Source organism: Rhinichthys klamathensis, unplaced genomic scaffold (assembly GCF_029890125.1).
Source record: "Rhinichthys klamathensis goyatoka isolate OS25496 unplaced genomic scaffold, OSU_Roscu_1.1 h1tg001175l_1, whole genome shotgun sequence".
NCBI classification, from domain to species: domain Eukaryota; kingdom Metazoa; phylum Chordata; class Actinopteri; order Cypriniformes; family Leuciscidae; genus Rhinichthys; species Rhinichthys klamathensis.
In genome coordinates, this window is record NW_026607374.1 from 78426 (window position 1) to 99843 (window position 21418).

At 38.9% G+C, this 21418-nt stretch overlaps 1 protein-coding gene across 2 annotated transcripts in view; it reads left to right on the forward strand.

Moving 5' to 3' along the window:
• The first annotated feature begins 5739 nt into the window (after positions 1-5739).
• Positions 5740-21418, forward strand: part of septin12 (septin 12) — a 68167-nt gene continuing 52488 nt past the window's right edge. For both annotated transcript variants that reach the window (XM_056244941.1, XM_056244942.1), the window contains exons 1-2: positions 5740-6010; positions 14875-16173. In XM_056244941.1, the coding sequence (XP_056100916.1) occupies positions 5956-6010; positions 14875-16173 (1354 nt within the window). In that variant the 5' untranslated portion in view covers positions 5740-5955. The remainder of the gene's footprint in view (positions 6011-14874; positions 16174-21418) is intronic.

The following is a 21418-nucleotide window of genomic DNA, read 5'->3' on the forward strand; positions in this document are numbered from 1 at the left end:
GCTACAGCAGATAATCTGCTCACACATGTCCACCAGTCTGAAATCATTCATCTCAGTCAGTACTCAAAGAAGTAGCTGGAAGATGAAACCATGATACTTCTGGGTTTTGATACTGCCAAGAGTTTGTCAGAGTATACCGGCCTTGCAAATATGATACAAAAAAAAAAAAAAAGTTGGAAGAAGCAAAACCGTAAATGCAACAACAGATTTCCAACTCCTGTGAGGAATTCAGATGATGCAAACACTGAATCTACATGCACCTATCCTAAATTTGCAATTATATCCTAATCATTTTTTAAGTCAAGTCGCCTTCATTTCTATAGCGCGGTTTACAATACAGATTGTTTCAAAGCAGCTTTACAGTGATAACAGGAAAATAATGCAACAAAGTTTGTTTCTAGAAGAAAAAAGCGTCATAGTCCAGCTTAAGTAAGTTCAGTGATGGTTCATTTTTGTTGTAAAAAAGTTATTCATTTAGTTTTATTTATATAGCTAGCCGCTCTGGAGAAAACCGTGATGTCATCGCCCAGCTCAGTTCAGTTCTCATATAATGGTGTCAATGCAGGCAGATCAATATTATGTATGTTAACTTAAAAACATGTATTCATTACTTCAATGAGCTCACTGTTTCTGCCTTAAATGAATACGTTGTTAGCTAAATGCGTGATTTGTATTTCTGAAATACATAACTTGACACAGTCACCTCTGTTAACAGATCACTCTAAACTCATACATTTTCTGTAAAGCTGCTTTGAAACTACCGGTAAATGTATTGTGAAAAACACTATGCAAATAAATGTGAATCGAATGGTGTTGAGTTTTTTTAAACTGAAAGCGTGCTTGTTGCTGTGGCTTTATACAGAAATTTAAATGATTTTCGATGCACTACAGTGACTATTTTCTTACAAAAACTGCCATTACCGGTAATTATAAAATAGATATCAAGGATGGGCCACTGAGAATAATTACCGCATTTACACTTACAATGATAATTTCTGCTCGTCGAGCAGAACCTGATCAGAACACAAACACCAAAATGGAGCTAAACTGTGGAAGCCAGCATGCAGTCCGATTTAATGAATTAATGTTGTGTGCCTGTCACTGCATGGAGCCTGCATCTAAAATCATTTCAATATTCTATACTTCATAAAAGCCTTTATTGCAAAAGATCATATTGACAAATAGCTTTACAAAGGATATTCACCGTATTTTCTGATGATTGCAGAATGCTATGCATTGCAGAAATAGGCTTATCATCACACTGCTTATGTGTGTGAACAGTGTGAAACATGCTAATTTGGCCGCCGAAGTAAATACTCTACAGTTCAAAAGTTTGGAATCAGACTTTTTTTTATTATTAAATTTTTTTTTACAGCAAGGATACTTTAAACCAATCAAAAAAGTGGTAATAAAACAAATATAATGTTACAAGAGATTTTTACTTCTAATTGTATTTCTATTCACCGAATAATTAAAAAAAAAATGTATCATGGTGTCCACAAAAAAAAATATTAAGCAGCACAACAGCTTTTAACATTGATAATAAAAAGAAATGTTTCATGAGCAGAAAATGATCATATTAGACTTATTTCTGAAGGATCATGTGACACTTAAGACTGGAGTAATGATACTGTAAATTCAGCTTTGCCATGCCTGGAATAAATTAATGTATTAAAAATAGAAAACAGTTATTTTAAATTGTTATAATATTTCATAATAAAATAAAATAAAACAGCCTTGGTGACCAGCTAATTCATAATTATTTATGCTTGTTTTCTTGCATTACATAACAATTCAGGCTGCATTGGTCACATATCCATACCGAAATCAGCTTTAATGATTTTTTAACTACATAAATCACATGGATTTACATTGACATAAATAATATTAAAAACCTTGGTCATGACCTTTGAAACAATGCTTGAGAAGCTTATTTGTTTGGTGTGGGAAAGTAACTCTGAGCTATAGGATTAAATGCTCCCCAAATGTTTTGAGAAGCGTTTCAGTCAATTGCAGCATGCAGGAAATTGAGCGAGTTTATGAGTAATTTACTGCTGCAGCAGCTGTGTTTGCTAGTTCTCTGACATTTACTGTTTAACTCGGATGTGTGCAAAAAAAGAAAAAAAGAAAAAAAAAAGGCTTTTTCAAAAGATCTAATATATTCTGGATAAACACATATCCCATTAATGGTAATTTGTTTAAAAGTTGCAAAGATCTTTTGTCTAAATTCTGGGAACCTCAAGAAACTTTTAGGAATGTTGTTACACTGAACATAAAAGCAGACATTCATGGAAGTTAAAAAGTACTTTGCCATCAGGCCCCAGTTCAGAGGGCATACACTTGAAGTTTGTACTATCTCAGATCGCTAGTATCTCAAATCTATTTTTACCCTAACAAACCTGTTACCACTTCAGTGCTCTTAAACATGTTGGAGAATAGCTGGCAATACAAACATAACACAGTCTAATCCTTCCCTTTAATTTCACGAATACATAATGCACTTTTCAACTTCCAGAGGTGGTTAGTGGCGCGGTCAAGGTCTCAATCTTCTACCAAAGCCCAGAAACTCTTCGCCTAGTCAGGACCTGTCTGTCTGAATATTAAAGACTACATGACATTAATCCCTAGCACACTACTCTCAAATGGCTAATGAGGGCCACTGAGGATCACTGTCTGGCTCCTCCGCATGGACGCTCAAATGTGAGTCTGGGAACTCAGTCACATGGTCACTCTCAGTCTCCTTCCACTTTTAATTGCCACATTTCCTGTTTCTGATATAAATAAATCCCCCTATCTCTTGAAAATAAGCAGCAAAATCAAAGTAGGCCATGGAAGATGAAAGGAATTCTCAGTTATCCTTCAGATGAGGGGCTCTCTACAATGGATTAAACCTTCTGAAGCTGTTTTCTGATCTAAGACTTATTGTTATACTGTTACATCGGAGTATAATTGCATTGCTAGAATTCAGTTTTTAAAATGGGGGGATTATAAAACAAATCAGTGTTATTACAAACACAAGATAAAATATACATTTCACTTGTTCTTCATTACACTGAAGTGAACATGGGCCTCTGGACTTAACAATTACCCACAGAACGATGAGGGGTCAATACATGTGTTAATCCAGGACAGGTAAGTCCCTAAATCATACGGTGGCCGAGACAGCTCAACGCGCTGCAACTGAAGCAAACACATGCAAATAGAAAAAAACGCGTGCAAAAAGAAAAAAAACGCATGCAAATAGAAAAAAACACATGCAAATAGAAAAACACGCGTGCAAATAGAAAAAAACACCTGCAAATTTAAAAAAAACATCTTCATCAGTTTCACAACACACGTGTGCTCCAAATACAGAAACGCGCTGCAAAAGTTCACAACACCACCAAATACAGAAAACGCGCTGCAAATAACACAGACCACAACGGAAATGTTTCCAGGGGAACCAAATAAGTGACGAACCCGGCTGGGACGTGCTTATTGCTCGTGAGCTTCCCTATGCCCTACTCCCTTCGAAGGGCAGATTGCAGAGCCCTAAAAGTGGGACTGTGGAGTGAGCAGGGCTCTAGTGTGCCATTATAGCCGTGTGGAACGCACTTGATGAAGGGAGCAACGAAAGACAACGTAATTTCCTCATTATTTTCACCTGGGATGCTCCCATGACAACGCAGCACAGTGTCCATTAGCTGGTCTTACGACAGAAATATCATGCTGTTAACATTACGGATGCAAATACATTTTTATTTTTAGTTTACAAAAAGCTTTTAAAATATGCGTTATATATCTGTGTCTCAACTTTAAAATTTTGGACCCTACATTACTTAACATTTCTTACGAAACTTTTCTTTTATAAAAATGTAATAACATGAAACAATTTGTACAGTGTAACTGATGTATAGATAAATATCTTTCCTTTCCATGTTTTTCTTCTTTATCTTTTTTATTTATTTATTTTAGTTTCCAGCTCATTGTTCTTTTCTCATTTGTATTCTGATGACATTGAACATATTGTTAATACATTTTGTACATTGTATACAAGTTGTATGTCATAAAAAAAATGTAATCTCTGTATGTTTTTCACAAATAAATAAATAATTAAATAAAAGTATAATTTTAAGCTGTAAGCACCAGCACGCATAGATTTGTGGATATCTATGCCAGCACGTCCCAGCCGGGTTCGTCACTTATTTGGTTCCCCTGGAAACATTTCCGTTGTGCTCTGTGTTATTTGCAGCGCGTTTCTGTATTTGGTGGTGTTGTGAGTATTTGGAGCACACGTGTGTTGTGAAACTGATGAAGATGTTTTCTTAATTTGCGGGTGTTTTTTTATTTGCACGCGTTTTTTTTCTATTTGCATGCGTTTTATTTTATTAGCATGTGTTTTTTTTTCTATTTGCATGCGTTTTTTTCTATTTGCATGTGTTTTCTTCAGTTGCAGTGCGTTGAGCTCTCTCGGTCACCGTAAAATCACCCTCTCAAAGCAAATTATACCTAGACCAGTCACATCTTACATTCATAAAAGCAAACAGATAGATAATGCACAGACACACACACACACACACACACACACATTAAATAAACAAGAAAATACATTATCACTCAAAAATGTTTGGGTCAGTAAGAAATTCATTTTAAAATTTATTGTCAAAAGTGACAGAAATTTCAAAAAAATATCTTTTTTTAAACATTCTATTCATCAAGGAATCCTAAAAAAAAAAAAAAAAAAAAAAGTACCATGGGATGATTTCCACAAAAATATTAACTGTTTTCAACTTAGATAATCATACTTGAACACCAAAACAGCATATCAGAATGATTTCTGAAGGATCATGTGACACTAAAGAGACTGATGTAACAGTAATGGCTGCTGAAAATTCAGCTTTGCCAACACAGGAAATTACATTTGAAAATATATTAAAATATAAAAACATTTATTTTATATTATAATTTATAATGTTCTATCAAATAAATTATATATTATATAGTTTTCACCAATGGTTATATCTCAGCAACTACAAGGCTTTCACAAAAAAAGTCCAATTACACAAGTGTGTTTTCTCTGGCAGCACAAATTCAGGTAAGAATCAACAATAGATGTGACCTAAAAAGTTGAACTATTGTTTTCAAATCAGGAGGGTTTTGGGGTCAGGCTGTCACAAAAGGTGTTTTATTAAATATTATCTAATTCATTACAATATTGGTTGGCCAAAGAAATGATATTTCAGTGTAATATTTGCCGTTTCATTAATTGTTTTACGGTTTAAGTTTGAGTAGCCTACAGAACTTCTAATGGCAGGCGCCATTGTAAGAACCTGCAGGCAAACGCCAACCTACCCTAAACATTTTTCTTAATTTACTTGAGTAAACCCGTCAACAAGCGCTAGTCTAGTCTGATGGCGTACGTTCTGAATGAATCAATTACAAATCTTAAGTCCTTGCTGCTCCACATACAAAGTGTTTCATTGATAATAATCGGCTTCTCAAGAAATCCACTTAGACTGAATCCCTCCCTCATCTCTCATGAGATAAGGACAAAGAGTCGTCTATTTTGGGGGGCACGCATGTTCCCCACACAAACAAACAGAAGAAGCAAACGAAGGGGGACATATACTTGCCTTTTCCAGGTGTAGCCGCCGGGTGGGGTGAAAGGTGGGGAGGTACTTTACCCACCATTCTGTTCGGGAGGGGGGCAGGACTCACAGGGAGGAGGAGGTTTATCAGATGGTTTGTCTGCTTTTGAGTCTCTATTGAATCTGACGTTCAGCTCTGCGCTCTCAAATGAGAAACGACTCCCACCAAAATCGCAACTTTTTTTGTTGCATCACAAGCCCAAAAATCGTTGGATAAACTTTGGTCGGGTTGATATTTTTTAAAGAGGTTTTGTGCTGGTTTTGCATTGATTATTTCTTGTGATTGCGTGCAACTGAATCTGGAAGTTTTCTTTGGACTGAAGTCACGATGTCAGATATCTCAGTCAATGATCATCTGGAGGGGATATTGTCTGATTTCGAGGGTAAGTGCATTAAGTTTAATAAGTGATTTATGGAGCCATGGGAAACTTTTGCAAGTGTAGATTATTTAAAAATAAATTAAGTCTACAAAAACTTTTTTTTTGTAAATAACTTTTTTCACCACGTGTATGTAGGTAGAATAATAAATATGTAATTTAAATGGATACATTACTAAGAAGTACATATTTAACTTAAGAACTTTTTAAAACTATATTTTAGTCTATTTTGTCATGCACATTTACTGCTGATTATAGGACGAGTGTGAAAGTTTATTTGATGTCTTATTATAATGTTATTAGAAAGGCAATGCTTGGTAAAGAGCCTGACACTATTCCACTGTTGTTCTGCTGCAAGTATCTTATTATCTTAGCATCCAAATCTCACATTTTTACACTGCAGAGAGTGTCAAGAAGCATCTCCACCCTCACCACAGCCGTGTCCACTATTGAATCTGACACATTTCTCAGGAAGAGAGGCACCCTTTCCAATAGATCCGTCATGGACGGACACAGCGGGAACTGGAGAACAATAGTTTCTCTCAGTGTTTAAACGGGTGCTGATGTGAAAAGGAAAAACAAATTAGTTCAAGCACTCAGAATAAAGCACCATCTATTATTATATTTATGTGCTACGTGGAGACAGTTGTGGGCTAAATACTGTCTGAGGAAGAGCTTTAGCTGCTTTGGTAAAGTTGTGGAGCGGTTTGTCTGGTAGATGCTTCAGCAGAAAATCATTCTTGAGAAGACTGTTGCAATTACACGTGATGACAGGGAAAATTGAGGTGTCTTTTGCTAAGCAGTAAACAAATATGTTCATTGGGTGTGTTCCTTCCAGAACTGAAATAGAATCACAGTTCTCAAAGTTTTGCCAATGCTTTAAACAAAATCACATGACATGCCTTGATTTCTGTCAGTTGCAACCAACTTTTATTAATATTTTAAAAAGTACTAAGACTTGAGACAAAGCAACATTGGATTTAATTAGAAGATTGGAGCATCGCCATCCATGTCCCTTTAAGTATAGATGTGAAGGCATAGTGTTCTTAGCTTTGGCCATTACAGTTTTCTCAAATTCATACAGGCCATGTGATTCCTAGTAGCAGATGCCACAAGAGAGATATTACATTCTTTCAGCTTCACCTCAAACCAGCAAATAGGGTCATTTCCGAACAAGAGACCAGTGTGCCGCCATGTGCTTGAGTGAAGATAGACAGAACCGCTGTTCATGTTGAGGAAAACGCCTCTTGGAATGTTGTGGGACGTATAGTGAGATCCTTGGTTCTTTCATATGGAGTAACTGTGAAACGTAGTCATCCATTTCTTATCAGTAGAAGTTTAATTGTAGGCATGAACTTTCGTGATCCAGAGAGATGTCTGTTCAGCGGGTGACGACGGATGCATTTCCTGTAAATGTGAATGTGTGGAAATGAGGGAAAGCCCCCCTCCTCCCCCCCCCCATTGAGTAATTTGAGACTGACCCATTAGAAATGGCATATGCTGTATTTTGAGGCTACATTTTTGATCAAGCAGAGCCAGGGTCATATGCTCTTGAATAATACTGATTTACTGATTGTGATAATACTGATACTGGTACTGATTCTAAACTAAAGTTTAGATTAAAACAAAAGACGTTGGTTTTCATTGCTTTTTCATCCTATACATTCCTCATAGCATTATGGGAGTCATAGAATAAAGATTGAGGAGAAATAGGGGCCCGGGTAAAGCCTTATGGGATAAGGAAGCCTAAGCTTTAAGGATTGTGTGAAATATCTATGTACTGTGTTTATGTATGTGTGTATGAGCACTACTGGGGAGGAAAAATTGGACCGTGCCAAGTTAAGTTTTAGAATTTTGGCGTATATAATATTACTCAACATGACACACAAACTGACCTTGAACTTCAACTCTAGAAATGTGCAATTTAAGGAAAGACTTACTTGACCTTCTGATGTCCTTTCGAGATGTTATCTGTTCTTTCTGCAATATAAAATACCACTTCACAAAATAGTTGTCCAAATAGTGGCTGTTCAAGCTTACACTATGTAATGTCATACCATACCATATGTTACCCGTTTACCGGACAATATATGTGGAATCTAACCACAGCTAGCCCCACTATTATTCATACACAGAATTCATAGTATGGATGTATAAATATATCTTTTAATAATTTTCCTCATTTATTTATTTTTCTTGATTATTTAACTTTTTTTAAATGAAGATCATGTAAACAGTGGCACCAAGCTTTTTAATGTTGCATTTTGTTATGTCAGTCATAGATATTTAATGTATGATTGCGCTAGATTGGGGGCAATTACAGTAACATGCCTCTTTTTATCTTGGCTGCATCTCAAAGACTCCTATGTGCACATACCTTCTAAATCCGCCATTTGACTGTCTCTTTCTAACTCAGCTCAGCCATAGTTTGATTGTTATTCCTAGGAATTGGTCTTCTCGAAACTAAGCATATGTACCTGAGGGTCTTGCATTAATCGACCTTTGTTTACCCTTTGATCATTATTTAGAAGAGGTACTTATCGTTTTTGAGATATTTCCCTTAGATCAGATTCTACAAAAAGCTGCCAAGTTAAAATTAGAAAGACACCGGAATCTGGGAGAACACAAAGTGGCTCAGGCATGTTTCTATGTAATTGCCTGACAGCTGATACCACACATTGAGTATATGTGGACTGAAGCAAATCAAATACCATTATCAGCCATGCATTCCTTTTTTTAAACTTTTTTTCCCATTTGGAACATTAGATACCAAATCTGAAATGGTAATAAAAACACACTGGTGTTGAATGGCACATGTGGTTATACTGGATCAGTATGATGGAGGAACTAAATTCAACTCAGGGTAAAAAGGTGATTAGAGAGTATCTGTGGCTATTTGAACGTTTTTCATGGCCCCCGGGGGGTGTAAATGCAGCGCCTTATTCGCATCGCTGCAATGTTGAAAATGGCGGCTCGGAATTCAGCTTCCAGATGTGCCTTAGCAGAGGTGGTCCGAACAACGTCTGAGCTATGTGCTTAGGGTGGTGTTTCAAGGGGTCGTCTGAGAATACCTGTGAGGAATGTGATGGTGGGGGATGGAAAACCACAACAGGCCCAGGCTTGCCCCCCTACCCCCTGCCCCCCCACAAAAAAACCACGCACACACACACACACACACACACACACACACACACACACACACACACCCCCCCACACCCCACCCCCCAATCACATTATACTCTCCCTCCCTAGGTGCATCTCTAAAAATTTTCCTCAGAGGGCTATCTGATTAGGAAAGAACCCACATTTATTACTCTGGAAATATAGGCTGTTGCTGATTATCTTCATGTGATTAACAGAAATGGCATAGATATACATCCATCAGCGACTATGTGGTGTCTCCTTTACCTTCCCCACCTTTCTTGTTTACTTCTCAAACATCACCAGGTCTTTCTCTGTTTGCCTTGCAGCCCCACACCATAAACTTTAGGTCCAAAGTAGCATGGCAGCTAGTGTCATAAAATCATGAACTGCATGATCCCGAATCTATGGCCCTGTTTACACCTGGTATTAAGATGCGTTTTGCCTGATCGGATCACACGTAGACTAGGTAGACACACCCGTTTACACCTGGCTTTTTAACCACTTCTGTCCTGATTTCTTCGAGGGGAGGGTCTATGGGTGGTTAAATGCAGTTTTTTTTTTTAGATATTTCTATCTAATGGACAAAATAATCTCTGCACAATTTACATATGAACTCGACCGGAGACGACGTAAAAACATACGGAGAGCATCTGCTTTCGCTTCTGCTCTTAGAAATCAGGAATGGTGAGAGAACATTGTGCTTAGTATGTTTTTCATCTTCAAACCAAACTTAGGTCTCCAGCCAACAAAGTTTAAATCCCGTCTGGCTAGCGTGCTTCCCATAATGTTTATGCATTAAGTCAGTAGGCGGAGAGCAGGCGGTCTTTTGTGGCTGTGCGAACGCATTCGACCACATTAGCATCTATACTACGAAAGCAATCTGGTCAAATGTGTTTATGACTACCTCTGGAAGTGGTCAAAAGTGTACAAGCTCAAAAAGTTTTTGACCCCCCTTTACACCTGTATTTACCTGTATGTGAATGCACAGAACACATAAGGAAACATCTCTTTTATTCTTCCACATGCGGCTTCTTTTAGAAGGGGTCAGAGATATATTGACAAACCACAATTCAAGTCAAGTCACCTTCATTTATACAGCGCTGTTTACAATACAGATTGCTTCAAAGCAGCTTTACAGTGATAATAGGAAATTAATGTAACAAAGATTTGTTTTGGCTATATAGCAGCTCTAGAAGAAATTCATTGTCCAGCTTATGTAAGTTTTTGATTGATTAATTTTTCATTGTAAAAATCATTGGTTATTAACTTAGGGGCCACTTACACAACACCGTTTTTAACTGAAAACAGAAAAATTTTAAAGTGTTCTGGCCAATCATTTACACGACAACAGTGTTTTTGTCGCCTGAGAATGCAAACTTTGAATTTAAATAGTTTTCAAAGTGCATGTTTTTTTAAAACGATACCGTTATAATCTCCGTATAAACTTGGCATGCACATACACACATTACGTGTTTAGTCCCCCGTCCCCTGCTCCTCTCCATCATGGCGAATGGCAGCAGGCTTCTGCACACGGCGAACGGCGGCGACTCCTCCGCTCCCTCACGGACGGCAGCCGCCCCTCCAGAACCAAGAAGGCCGGCAGTGAGCTCGTCCATCCACCCGGCAACTCACTCCAGCGCACCGCCTCGAGCGTCCATGGCGACAGACTCCGCACAGCCATGCTCGATTGCACCGCGGATTCCCCAAAGTGGCGAGGGCTCTTTGACAGCGCGTTCCTCCTCCTTCCCGGGTTTCGGCACCAGTGTAACGAGGTTAGATGCTATGGGAAGAAGGAGATGGGAACCTGCGAACATTCAACAACTTTAATAATAAAATAAACCAATACAAAATGAAAGTAAAGACAGCAGCCCCTCACGGACTACTACTGTCACATATAACAAAACACAACATAAAATCCAAGCCTGGCCCCGTCGTCGCTCCTCCTTTTATGCTTCCACTCCTCCGTTAGAGATACGTATGAAGGTAAAAGAGTAGCAATACTCGAGAGCACATAGATGTGAATTTGAGAACTTGTACAATAAATATTCGTACTTGTATGTGAACATTTACACTCACAGCTCCAATGTGAAAACCTGTAAAATAAAAATCTGAACTCTACTCTTTTCGCGATATATGAGGTGCAAAACTAATTTGTGCACTTGCAACTCAGTGGCAGTGAGAGAGAAATTGGGGCGGGAGCGGGGGTGTTCAAAGGAGCCATTTTATTGGTTGGCGCCTAGCCAATGAAATGGGACTTCTATTGTATGCGATGATGTCACGAAACCCGCCTCCTCGTGGATGTTCTGAAACGCTAACATGGCTTAATGCATTAGACAGATATTAAAAGAAATAAATGATATTATCAAACTTAGTAAACACCATACTAATAATGTATACTACAGAAAAGCAGATGAACACAGAATATGAACGCAACGCATTTAATTAAGACAGTGGTATGAAACACCCCCGCTCCCGCCCCACTTTCTCTCTCACCGCCACTGAGTTGCAAGTGCACAAGTTAGTTTTGCACCTCATATATCGCGAAAAGAGTAGCAAAAGTCAAGGCGCGAAATTTGAATTTGTAGTGACAGATTTGAGAAGTTGCAAGTGTCAAATTGAGGTTGTATTGCGAATGTGAATGTACGAATAAATGCAAATATATGTTAGTGACTGTCATTGTATTTCTGTGAATGGCATTTTACACATTTGTGACTACTTGTCTGCAGCTTCAAATTCAGAATGCTGGTTTGTGACTATTATCTGTGAGTGCAAATTTCAACATTCAACTTCAGATTTTTATTTTACATGTTTTCACATTGGAGCTGTGAGTGTAAATGTTCACATACAAGTACGAATATTTATTGTACAAGTTCTCAAATTCACATCTACGTGCTCTCGAGTATTGCTACTCTTTTACCTTCATAGATACGAGACTGGTGCGTCACGCAGGTGTTGCTTATCATCAATCACGCCATCGGCCTCGCGCCGTTCTCTCACGGCCCTCGGCCTTGTCCTGCTCGCCACAGTCTATTTTTTTCTTTCTTGTCCATACTATGAAAGACAATGAAGCACAATGTTGTTTTGGATGAAATTGACAGTTGAAAATTGAAATGTTATTTTGTGTTTCACAGAAGAAAGAAATGCATACAGGTTTGGAGTGACAGCATTTTAATTTTGGTTGAACTATCCCTTTTGATCATATTTCAGAAACCAATGGGTTTATTTAGCCCATGAGTCCATCAAATTTTTACCCTGGGGCCAAACATTCCCAAGCTGTATTGAACATGGTTAACAAGAAATTACAAAAGGGCCCAAAATGTCCTTAATGAAGGAATTTCAACAAATTCTTCCACAGGAAGCATATAATCATCACAGGAGGAATTGACATCCATCCCAAAGAGCCATAACATGCAGCAAACAGTCTCGATCCAGAGGAGAGACAAGGCTTAGCCGTGAGGAAAAAGGGAGCAGAGAGAAGGAGCTTCTCAGGTTCCTCTCTTTTATCAGATTGTTCGGGCATTGTGCTGCTCCATGTGTTAACAGAGAGGATTAAACTGCAGCAAAGCTGAGTGAAAGAATATTGAACAGCGCAGAGATGGTGCGCTCTGCTGCCAGTGTAATTATTTCCTGAGCGTTTGACAGGGTGCCAGTAATTACCTGATACCAGCCCCTTTTTTATCTCAGTCAAAGGGTAGTACAAGTTTACACTTGCATGTGCTGCACCGTAAAAAAAAAAAAAAAAAAAAAAAAAACTGTTAGACTGTGCCACTTGGTTTGCTGTCCCTCCCTCACTTTGTGTCTTTTCTTTCGGTTTCCAAAACTGTAGTCAGTTAAAGTAGTGCATACTTCTTTGCTAAAGTGCACTTCTCCATCACTTGATTGCCATTGTGAGAGTACACACTGCAATGGTGTGGTGTGTACCACCCTAATGGTGGTGTTCTCATATTAAATGACTTCTGGGGTGCTGCAGACAATGGCATTGTGTGTAGCAGCGAAGCACAGGCGGCCTTACCAAGGGACTTGCTGCTGGAATTCGATTAGGTCTAAACTTTCACAGCTGTGCGGATGATGATGGGCGAGCTGAAACAAAGGGTCTGTGGTCTCCTCACTGTAAAAGAGGTGGCTGTTCCAGCGTAAAAATCTGATTGCATTTAGTGCCTGTAGTCTTCTTGACTCTAATTGGTAGCATACCATACAGGAAGACAGACAGCCTCGGCTTCAGCCCTGCCCCCTGCTGTGCGAAGATAAAATCAGAGCTGCTGGGTGAGATGCTATGATAGCTTCACACTGATATCTGCGTGTTTATACAAGGCAGCACCTGAAGAGGATTGAAAATCTAAGTTTGCCTCTGACATCCTGTCAGGGTACCAGGGTTTTTGATATGCCAAAGATGGCATGTAAGCTGTGATAGTCTGCAATTACAAGCACCTCATAACATCACACCCTAGGCAGATCCAATTGTCATCACATGGCACAATGGTGTCTACATGAAATACTCAAGATGCCACTTCTAATTGGGTCTGCCACAGAGCCGTTAGGACATTTGTAATGTTCGCCACTGGAATTTTCTCAGTCATGGTGAAGGGCTGTTGTAATCCAAGCCTTCAGCCCCTGACACTGTGTCTTTGAATTGGCCCTTTATGCTGGAGGAAAAGACACAGCCTTTCACAAAGGGAAAAGGTCGGAAAGCACTGTTTGCCTTCAGCTTTGTGTTGCAGCTTCTGAGAATGAGGGGATTATACAGTGTCACTACAATTTACATGCTCCAGGTGTAGACTTACCATTCAGTCCCACAAGAGACTGTTTCCACTGTCTTTTTGTACCTAACATTTCCTTAGCACATATTTTCAATTTAGAAAAAATGGCATGATGCTTTAAAAGTTGATGTAGGGGTGACATGAAGTTCTTTACAATTTTTACTTCACAATCTATGTCATGTGGATTTTGATGCAGCTGGTATTTTAAATTGTATTTAATTAATATTTGCAAAAATCATACTTAATCAGTATGTTTTTCTAGTAAAAAAAATCTAATCAAAATTTAATTTAAAGAATAACATTTACTAGAGGAGAAAAAAATACACAAAAAATACTTATGTAATGTATCTAGTCTTAAGTATATTTATAACTACAATATAATATATTATCTGAATTATTGTCTTCTTTGTATGAAATGGTTAAATTCAGATCGTCAGTGATGTTTGTGCTGTGTACAAACATTTCTGTCTACCTATCCTACTTCTCCAGAAGACTTACAAAACATAACCTCGATGCTCGAATAAAGCATATTTGTTAAGTTGTTATGTCACCCTCAAAGCAAGATTGCACAGACACCAGTGTAATAATGGCTTGGCCCATCAAAATCTGTCTGACTGGCATCTATTCAGTGAGGGCTCCAGGCTGCCCTCACCGTCAACGTCAAGTGTATCCTTTTATGGTTTTGTGCCTCTTTCAATCAAATACAGGAAATGACTGTCCTTGCTGATTGATAATTTCTAGCACAAAAGAAATCCAAAACTTTGATGTATTATCAGTATTATCACAAATTTAGAAATGTTTCCTGGAAAATGATAGCGCACTGTTTTTGGATTATAGCCTTATAGCCTTTGGTTATTAGGTATAATTTAACTTGCCTCATTTTATGCTATGTCAGTTATTTATTGAGCCTTCAAGAGTGTCTTTTAACATTGAAAATTAATCAAATTTGTGTCCTCTTTCCTTATATAGCTTTGAAGAGGTCCTTTGATATCGATGACGTGAATGAGATCCCCACATCTTCTGTCACATCTCCCATCAGCCCGAGTGCAATCCTCAACAAGTCAAATGATGTGAGGAGTCCAGGGAACCAGGTGTCTCCTCCTTACCGCTCCAGGATTAGTATCAGCTGCAGTCCTGCCCAGAGTCCTGTTATGAGAAATAGGATGGTATCCAGTCTCTCCTTCAACCGAGGGATATTGGAAAAGCCCACTATAAATGCCAATTCTGGGATCAACCGAGCTGCCTCTTTTCAAAACAAATTTAATCCCAATGGCTTCATTTCATTTTCAGGTCCAGGAAGTGACAACGACAGTCTCCATAGCTCCTCTTCCAGTCTGGAGTACCAGGCCTCTTCTAAACTCTACTCTTACACAAGCCCTCCCCAGAGTCCTCTTGGTGTTGGGGAATTTAAGGCCCAACGTTTAGGCAGCCCAGCATTGAAGAAGTTCTCCTCCCATGGGAATATGTTCCATTCAGAGCTGGAGGGTCCTCTGGTCATCCCAACTGAACCAATGGGTATTAGCCATGGCTCCATGCCTTCTCTGGACCTCCAGATGGAGACTTCAGGAATGAGACGAGTGATTTCTCCTGGATCACGATTCACCAATACAGGTCCACAGTGGGGCACAAGTCCCCATAATATCCAGAACAGCAGTACCTTTGCAAGGGACTCCTCTCTCAACAACCAGTCTCCTAGACCTAAAGATCCAGTGCGCCTCAACAAGTTCCCTCTTGACCTTGACAACCTAGTCTTCAAGTCTCAGATGGAATCTCCGGGAGCACCTAAACCACCTCCAAGATTCCACGCATTATCCAACAGTCCTATTGTCTCTGCAAGTCCCTCTGCATCCATCAGCAGCTTGGACAGCACCGACCTACCCCTGGCCCACAACAACAATAACAACATCATCGAAAAGAGAGAGCCCCTCACTCCTCCTGGAGCTATCCCAGTCCCCAATATCAGCGAATCTCCTGTGCTGCTTTCTCCAGCCCAGACTCTTCAGTACAACGTAGTCTCTAAGCCCCAAGTGGTCCAGGTGGCCCCTGTCTCTCCTTCCCCATCAGGAGAGATGGAGATCAGCAATGATATTGATCAGGACGATATCCATGCCAAAGAAAGCGTGGGTTCCATATTACAGCGGATTGCCTCTTTCTCCAGAGTGGAGACTAAATTGCCCGTGTTTGATCCAAGTCTGGTCATCCCCCCAATTAATGGCATCAAGAAAGACTCACCAACAATACAACACAAGGAGCTCAAGAGATCTGAAGGTGAGATATAATGTCCTTAATATTTCAGTTCAGGACTTAATAGCTAATTATTAAAGTTGACTGGAAGAACTGGGTCAATGCCCCTGGTGGTTATGCTAGATGTCAGAAAAAGATTTTCTATCGGTTGTGCATTTAAAATGGGAGGTATGCCCTTTACAAAGAATTTTAATAAGTTAAGTAAACAGAACTATGTGGGTCTAAAGGCAGCACTTTATTTGAAGTGCTGCTGTCATCACAACTGTCTTTCCGCACCTTACTGACATACTGTAGAGAAAAGGGTGATGGGAGAGAAGAAAAAAGACACAAAAAAGAGGAATCCCTGGCATATCAACAAACGGTGACAACAGTTCAGTGAAGTCTGTCATCACTTACTCAGTAAAGTGATCCCTGGCAAACATAGCTAAGTCGAACGGTGCCAGAGGCTACAGAATCATACCCTTATACAGTTAAATTTCTCAGGTGTGTCAATCTCTGCTACAATGATCTCAACCCAATCCAGAGACGCCTACGTTACTTACCATTGGGATTAGAGCAATCCAGAAAGGGCTTGGAGTCCTGGCACCATAATTATGTTCTTATGTATGGCTTTACATCGCAATTGACATTTGACAATAATGAATTTCAGAACTGTGGCTTAGTGATTTCAAAGGGATCAGGTTGGAAAGCATATATAGTTCATAGTAGGGTTGGGCGATGTCTACCAAATTGGCATCAGATGATGTCTACAGTAAAACATTGCGATGGACGATGACATCGGGGGGTTGCTTTTGAGCATTAAGCTCCGTTAATGTGGCGTTCGTCTGGAGAAAGAGAGAATGCGCACAAAGCTGAAAGGGCTTGAATGAAGCGCATTTGGCTTTAGATAAAACTATAGAGGATATGGCACTGAAATATCATTACCACAAACTATCTTTAGTGATTGTGGTGTGATCCGCACCGCTGTTTTGACGTGCTGCTCACTTCAACTAGAAACAGTAAAATGGTGCTACCGTTCTGTCTCGCGGTCCGAATGGAAACATGCCGCGGTTCACCATTTGAATATCAGTGGTTTAGTTAGTGTAAAACATACAGCCTATAATTCGTTTGCTGTTTTTTGCAAAATAAAATCTTTAGTGTTTAAATTGTGTTCATTGAACTGGAAGAATCACGATGCCGCCTCAACATCGTGATGTCTGTCAGCCATTGGCGATGGACGATGGCATCGTCTATCGGCCCAACCCTAGTTCAAAGTCAACAGCATGGTTGCCACATATTTACCCATTTGCGGTGTCAAATATCTATTGAATCAGGATATTACTCTTTAAAGTACATTTGCCTAAACAATTATTGATTTTGCAGATGCAAGGCGACTTAAAAAATCAAATCATCATAGTGGTGCTGCTAGTAGACACGGTGAAAGTTACCTGATTGTGACGGATGGCCGAATTTACATGACACATTATAAACTAACATTATAGTCTGCCATAGATACAGTGTCAAAAAGAAGAAGAGAAGAGGAAAAAGGGGAGAAAGACAAAGGTAAAGTGATGTAATTAATGAACAGTTTATCTAATTACACAGTAGTAAGATACTATAATGTTTGCTAAATGGCAGTTATTTTTACCTTAAACTTTATGCAAACAGCTTTTCTGGGTTCTCCAGAGGATTTTGTAACAATCATGTTTTTTAGAAGCATGTACTATCACTTTTTTATTAATGTTTTTATTCTACAGTTGTGCAGTTTTGGGGGGATATATGGCTTTTTAAAAATTTATTTTCCAAAATTAGTAATGATATTTATATAGGGGTTTATTTAAAACAGCAACATTTTATGTACAATTCACATTAAAGAAGATCTACATTTCTCAGTTTCATTCATGGTGAAAACATGAAACGTGCCATAGTTTAGTGATAGATTGCTGTGTCATCAACTGGAAAGCAAACACTTTTGATAGTGCTCAGTAAATAGTTTGTGCATTGATGCAAGATGTTTAGGCTGTAATGTGCTATTTTTGTATAGTTCAACCATTATCAGCCTTTTATATATATATATATATATATATATATATATATATATATATATATATATATATATCATGAACACAATGACGGGGTGAAATGGGCTGTGATGCATGGGGCACCAGGTAAAATCTTGCCTAGGGCAGCAGATTTGTCAGGGCCGGCCCTGAGTTGATGCACTGTAAGAAAGACAACAGAAAGAGTTAAGTCTGTTGATAGAAACAACATGAGCAAACAGAAAACTCCACAGTCCTGAAACTTGGATCAATAATAGTAATGATAAAGATGGGGTTAGGTATCTATAAATCATGGTGTGCTACACCTCTGTGGAACTATGGCAAAGCAATAAAATGGTGACATGTTCATGTTGGATTCACATAAATGGCAATATGTTTCATATAACTGTGGTGTGCCACAAACTGTAATGAATTTTGACATATTTCGGACAACAATACATGTTGGGAAACCTGCGGGTTTGATTTAGTCTGACCAGAAATGAGTTGAGGATTTTTCATCTCCAGATGTTGTATATTTGCCTCCGTCTGTTGTTTTTCCCTTCTTCTTCATTTCCTGGGGTCATGTTGCAATGAGGAGAGGGGTGCATTTCCTGACCCGAGAAAACAGAGAGCATTGAACTGGAGGAAATCGGTGGGCGCCTAAAACTGTGTTTAGACACAGATCCTACTTGTATAGCTTATTTAGCAGCGCTAGTTGTGCATCTCACGAGTAAGCTAACATCAGGGTGGGCGTCTTAACATCTGCACAGATCCCAGGCAGCCAGCCCCCACACTGAAACTTCTCTGAAACATAAACATGACATGAATAATAAAAGTGATTTATAATTTCCAGTGTCAGTAAGTGTGGCAAAATGGGTGCCGCCCCAGGCTTGTACCTTAGGCTGAAATGTGTTGTTTGCTGTTTGTCAGATGGTTGAGCTGTAAAGGCTGCGCTGATAGGTTCGAATACAACCAACTTCGCAAAGGTTGCAACAGTGGAAGTCTGAGATGTGGGTGCTGTTTATGTCATGCTATCTGCTTCAGGCAGTGTTTTTCAGCGGTTCTGTGGTGTCTTGTTTTCTTTTCTTTTCTTTTTTTCCCCTCAAAATATCTGGGCGCAGTGCGTACGGATGTAGTCCTTTCACAAAGCCAATGGGAAATACCCGCCCATGTTTTCATCATGTTTCATGTGCATTATGACTTGTTTTACTTTTTGAAATGGGGGTATATTTAGGCCTCACGTCATCCACCCATCATTGAGCTATATGTAGGCCCATTGCACTGTTTCCTGTGATAACAAGGAAAGAGATCATTCACTGTTGAGGCCAAACACATGACATGCTCCCAACTGCGTTTATAGCTGTTCTCCTGGGACAACAGGATTTGTCGGTTAATTTATCCTGTTAGCAAATATGCTAATGTTAATGCCATAAGCTATCAAATGGGGTTATCATAATGACTTGAAGTACATTAAGAATTTATTTATATATATATATTTTTTTTTTTATTGTAACGAATCCACTGGTGGCAAGTTGCAGAACCCAAGTGCAGTTTATTTACATCCAAACGTGATCAAAATAAAACAAAACAAAGACTTGACAAAGCATAACATGACAGAACTTGACTTGACATAAACTAACATTCACCACAAAGTGGTTACACGAACAATACTTGACAAAGACACATGGCAAACATGAGGGCTTAAATACACACGATAGGTGTGTTCGACATCGGCTGCGGCTGGATGTAACCGATCGGCGAGAGTTGCCGCTTTCTCGCACTGCGTTTGCATACTTTGTCACAGTTGAACTGAAATAAATGCAATATTTGCCAAATACACAGACGTTGTATAAGCAGTACATTAATTATTAAATGGAAATGTCTCTGAAACGTCTGTTTGCACAAAGAATAAAGTTCAACATACTATTTAAATACCAATGTAGTTAGATCTACGTTTTTTTTATCAGTTTTATTTTGATAAACATGACACAATATAACATCACGACTACATGAAAAGAGATTTTACTGTTTTTTTAAAGATTTGACTGATTTGTAAACATTAGTGCAACTGAAGGTGTGAGAATAAACATGAAACACACGTGATCGTTGTCATGTGGTGTATTCGGCCAATTGTGGAAAAGTTGTGTCATCATCAGGGCTCGTGCAGCTGCTCTGGAGAAGCTGCGCAAAATGAATCAGCCATCTGCTCTCGAACCTCTCTCGCGGTACTGTGATGGCACGCGTGCGTCACAGTCACGTGGCGTCGGCTCTGTCTCAATTCAGACAAAATATCTAACCGGCATGTGCTGCTTCAAGTCAGCCGCCGATCAGGCTGCACAGCGTATGAAGTGGAACAAGCCTAAGGACTAAACAAGACTACCTGTGAACATGATTAGACAATTAACCAATGACAATATGACACAAAAGACTAGGGAAGCACATGGCAGGATCACATGAGGGCAAGGGAGTCACATGACAAGACAGGAAACATGACTGACATGAAACATGAACCAAAAACCAAAACTAGTAACATGAACATGAAATAAAACTCAAAACTAGACAGAACAATTCTCTTGTAAGCTGCTTTCAGATTTACATACTATAAGAGTATGTACTACATTTGATAAAGAACTTTCTTCTCAACTGTTAAAAAAAAGTATGGATGTACATACTGTAAGTATGTGTTGTATGTAGACTTGCCAGGTAATTCCTGTTCTACTCTGTACAAGGGACTACCAGTGTAAAATGTTGTATCTGGTAAGTATAAAACATCACGATTAAAACTTACGTAATAATAATGTTCCTTATTATTAATAAGTGACATCTGCTTAGCGTGTTGGTTGTTTTTGTTGAACAAAACAATTATTTTTTTCTTTTCTTTTTTTTATTTGTACATTTTTTTTAAATCATCTTGTGTTATTTTGTAGGCAGTTTTGAAATGAAATTTACCCCAGTATCACCAGCCAGCAGTAACACCAGTTGACATTGTTGAAAGTCCTAATATACGCTACATACTACATTATCATCATGGGATAGTGAAGTGTTTGTCTGACGCATACTTAGTAGTAAGGTAGTAAGTCTAATGGGCTATATGCACGCATAACTTCCGCGTTTGACGCAAGGATGCTCGTGCGTTTCCGGTTGGGGAGATTTAAAGCGGAGGAAAACCAAGGAAAACGGGATTATGGCAGAGTCTTCAAAATTTACTGTCCTCTCGTCTTTGAAACGAAACTTTAATACGTTTAGATGTA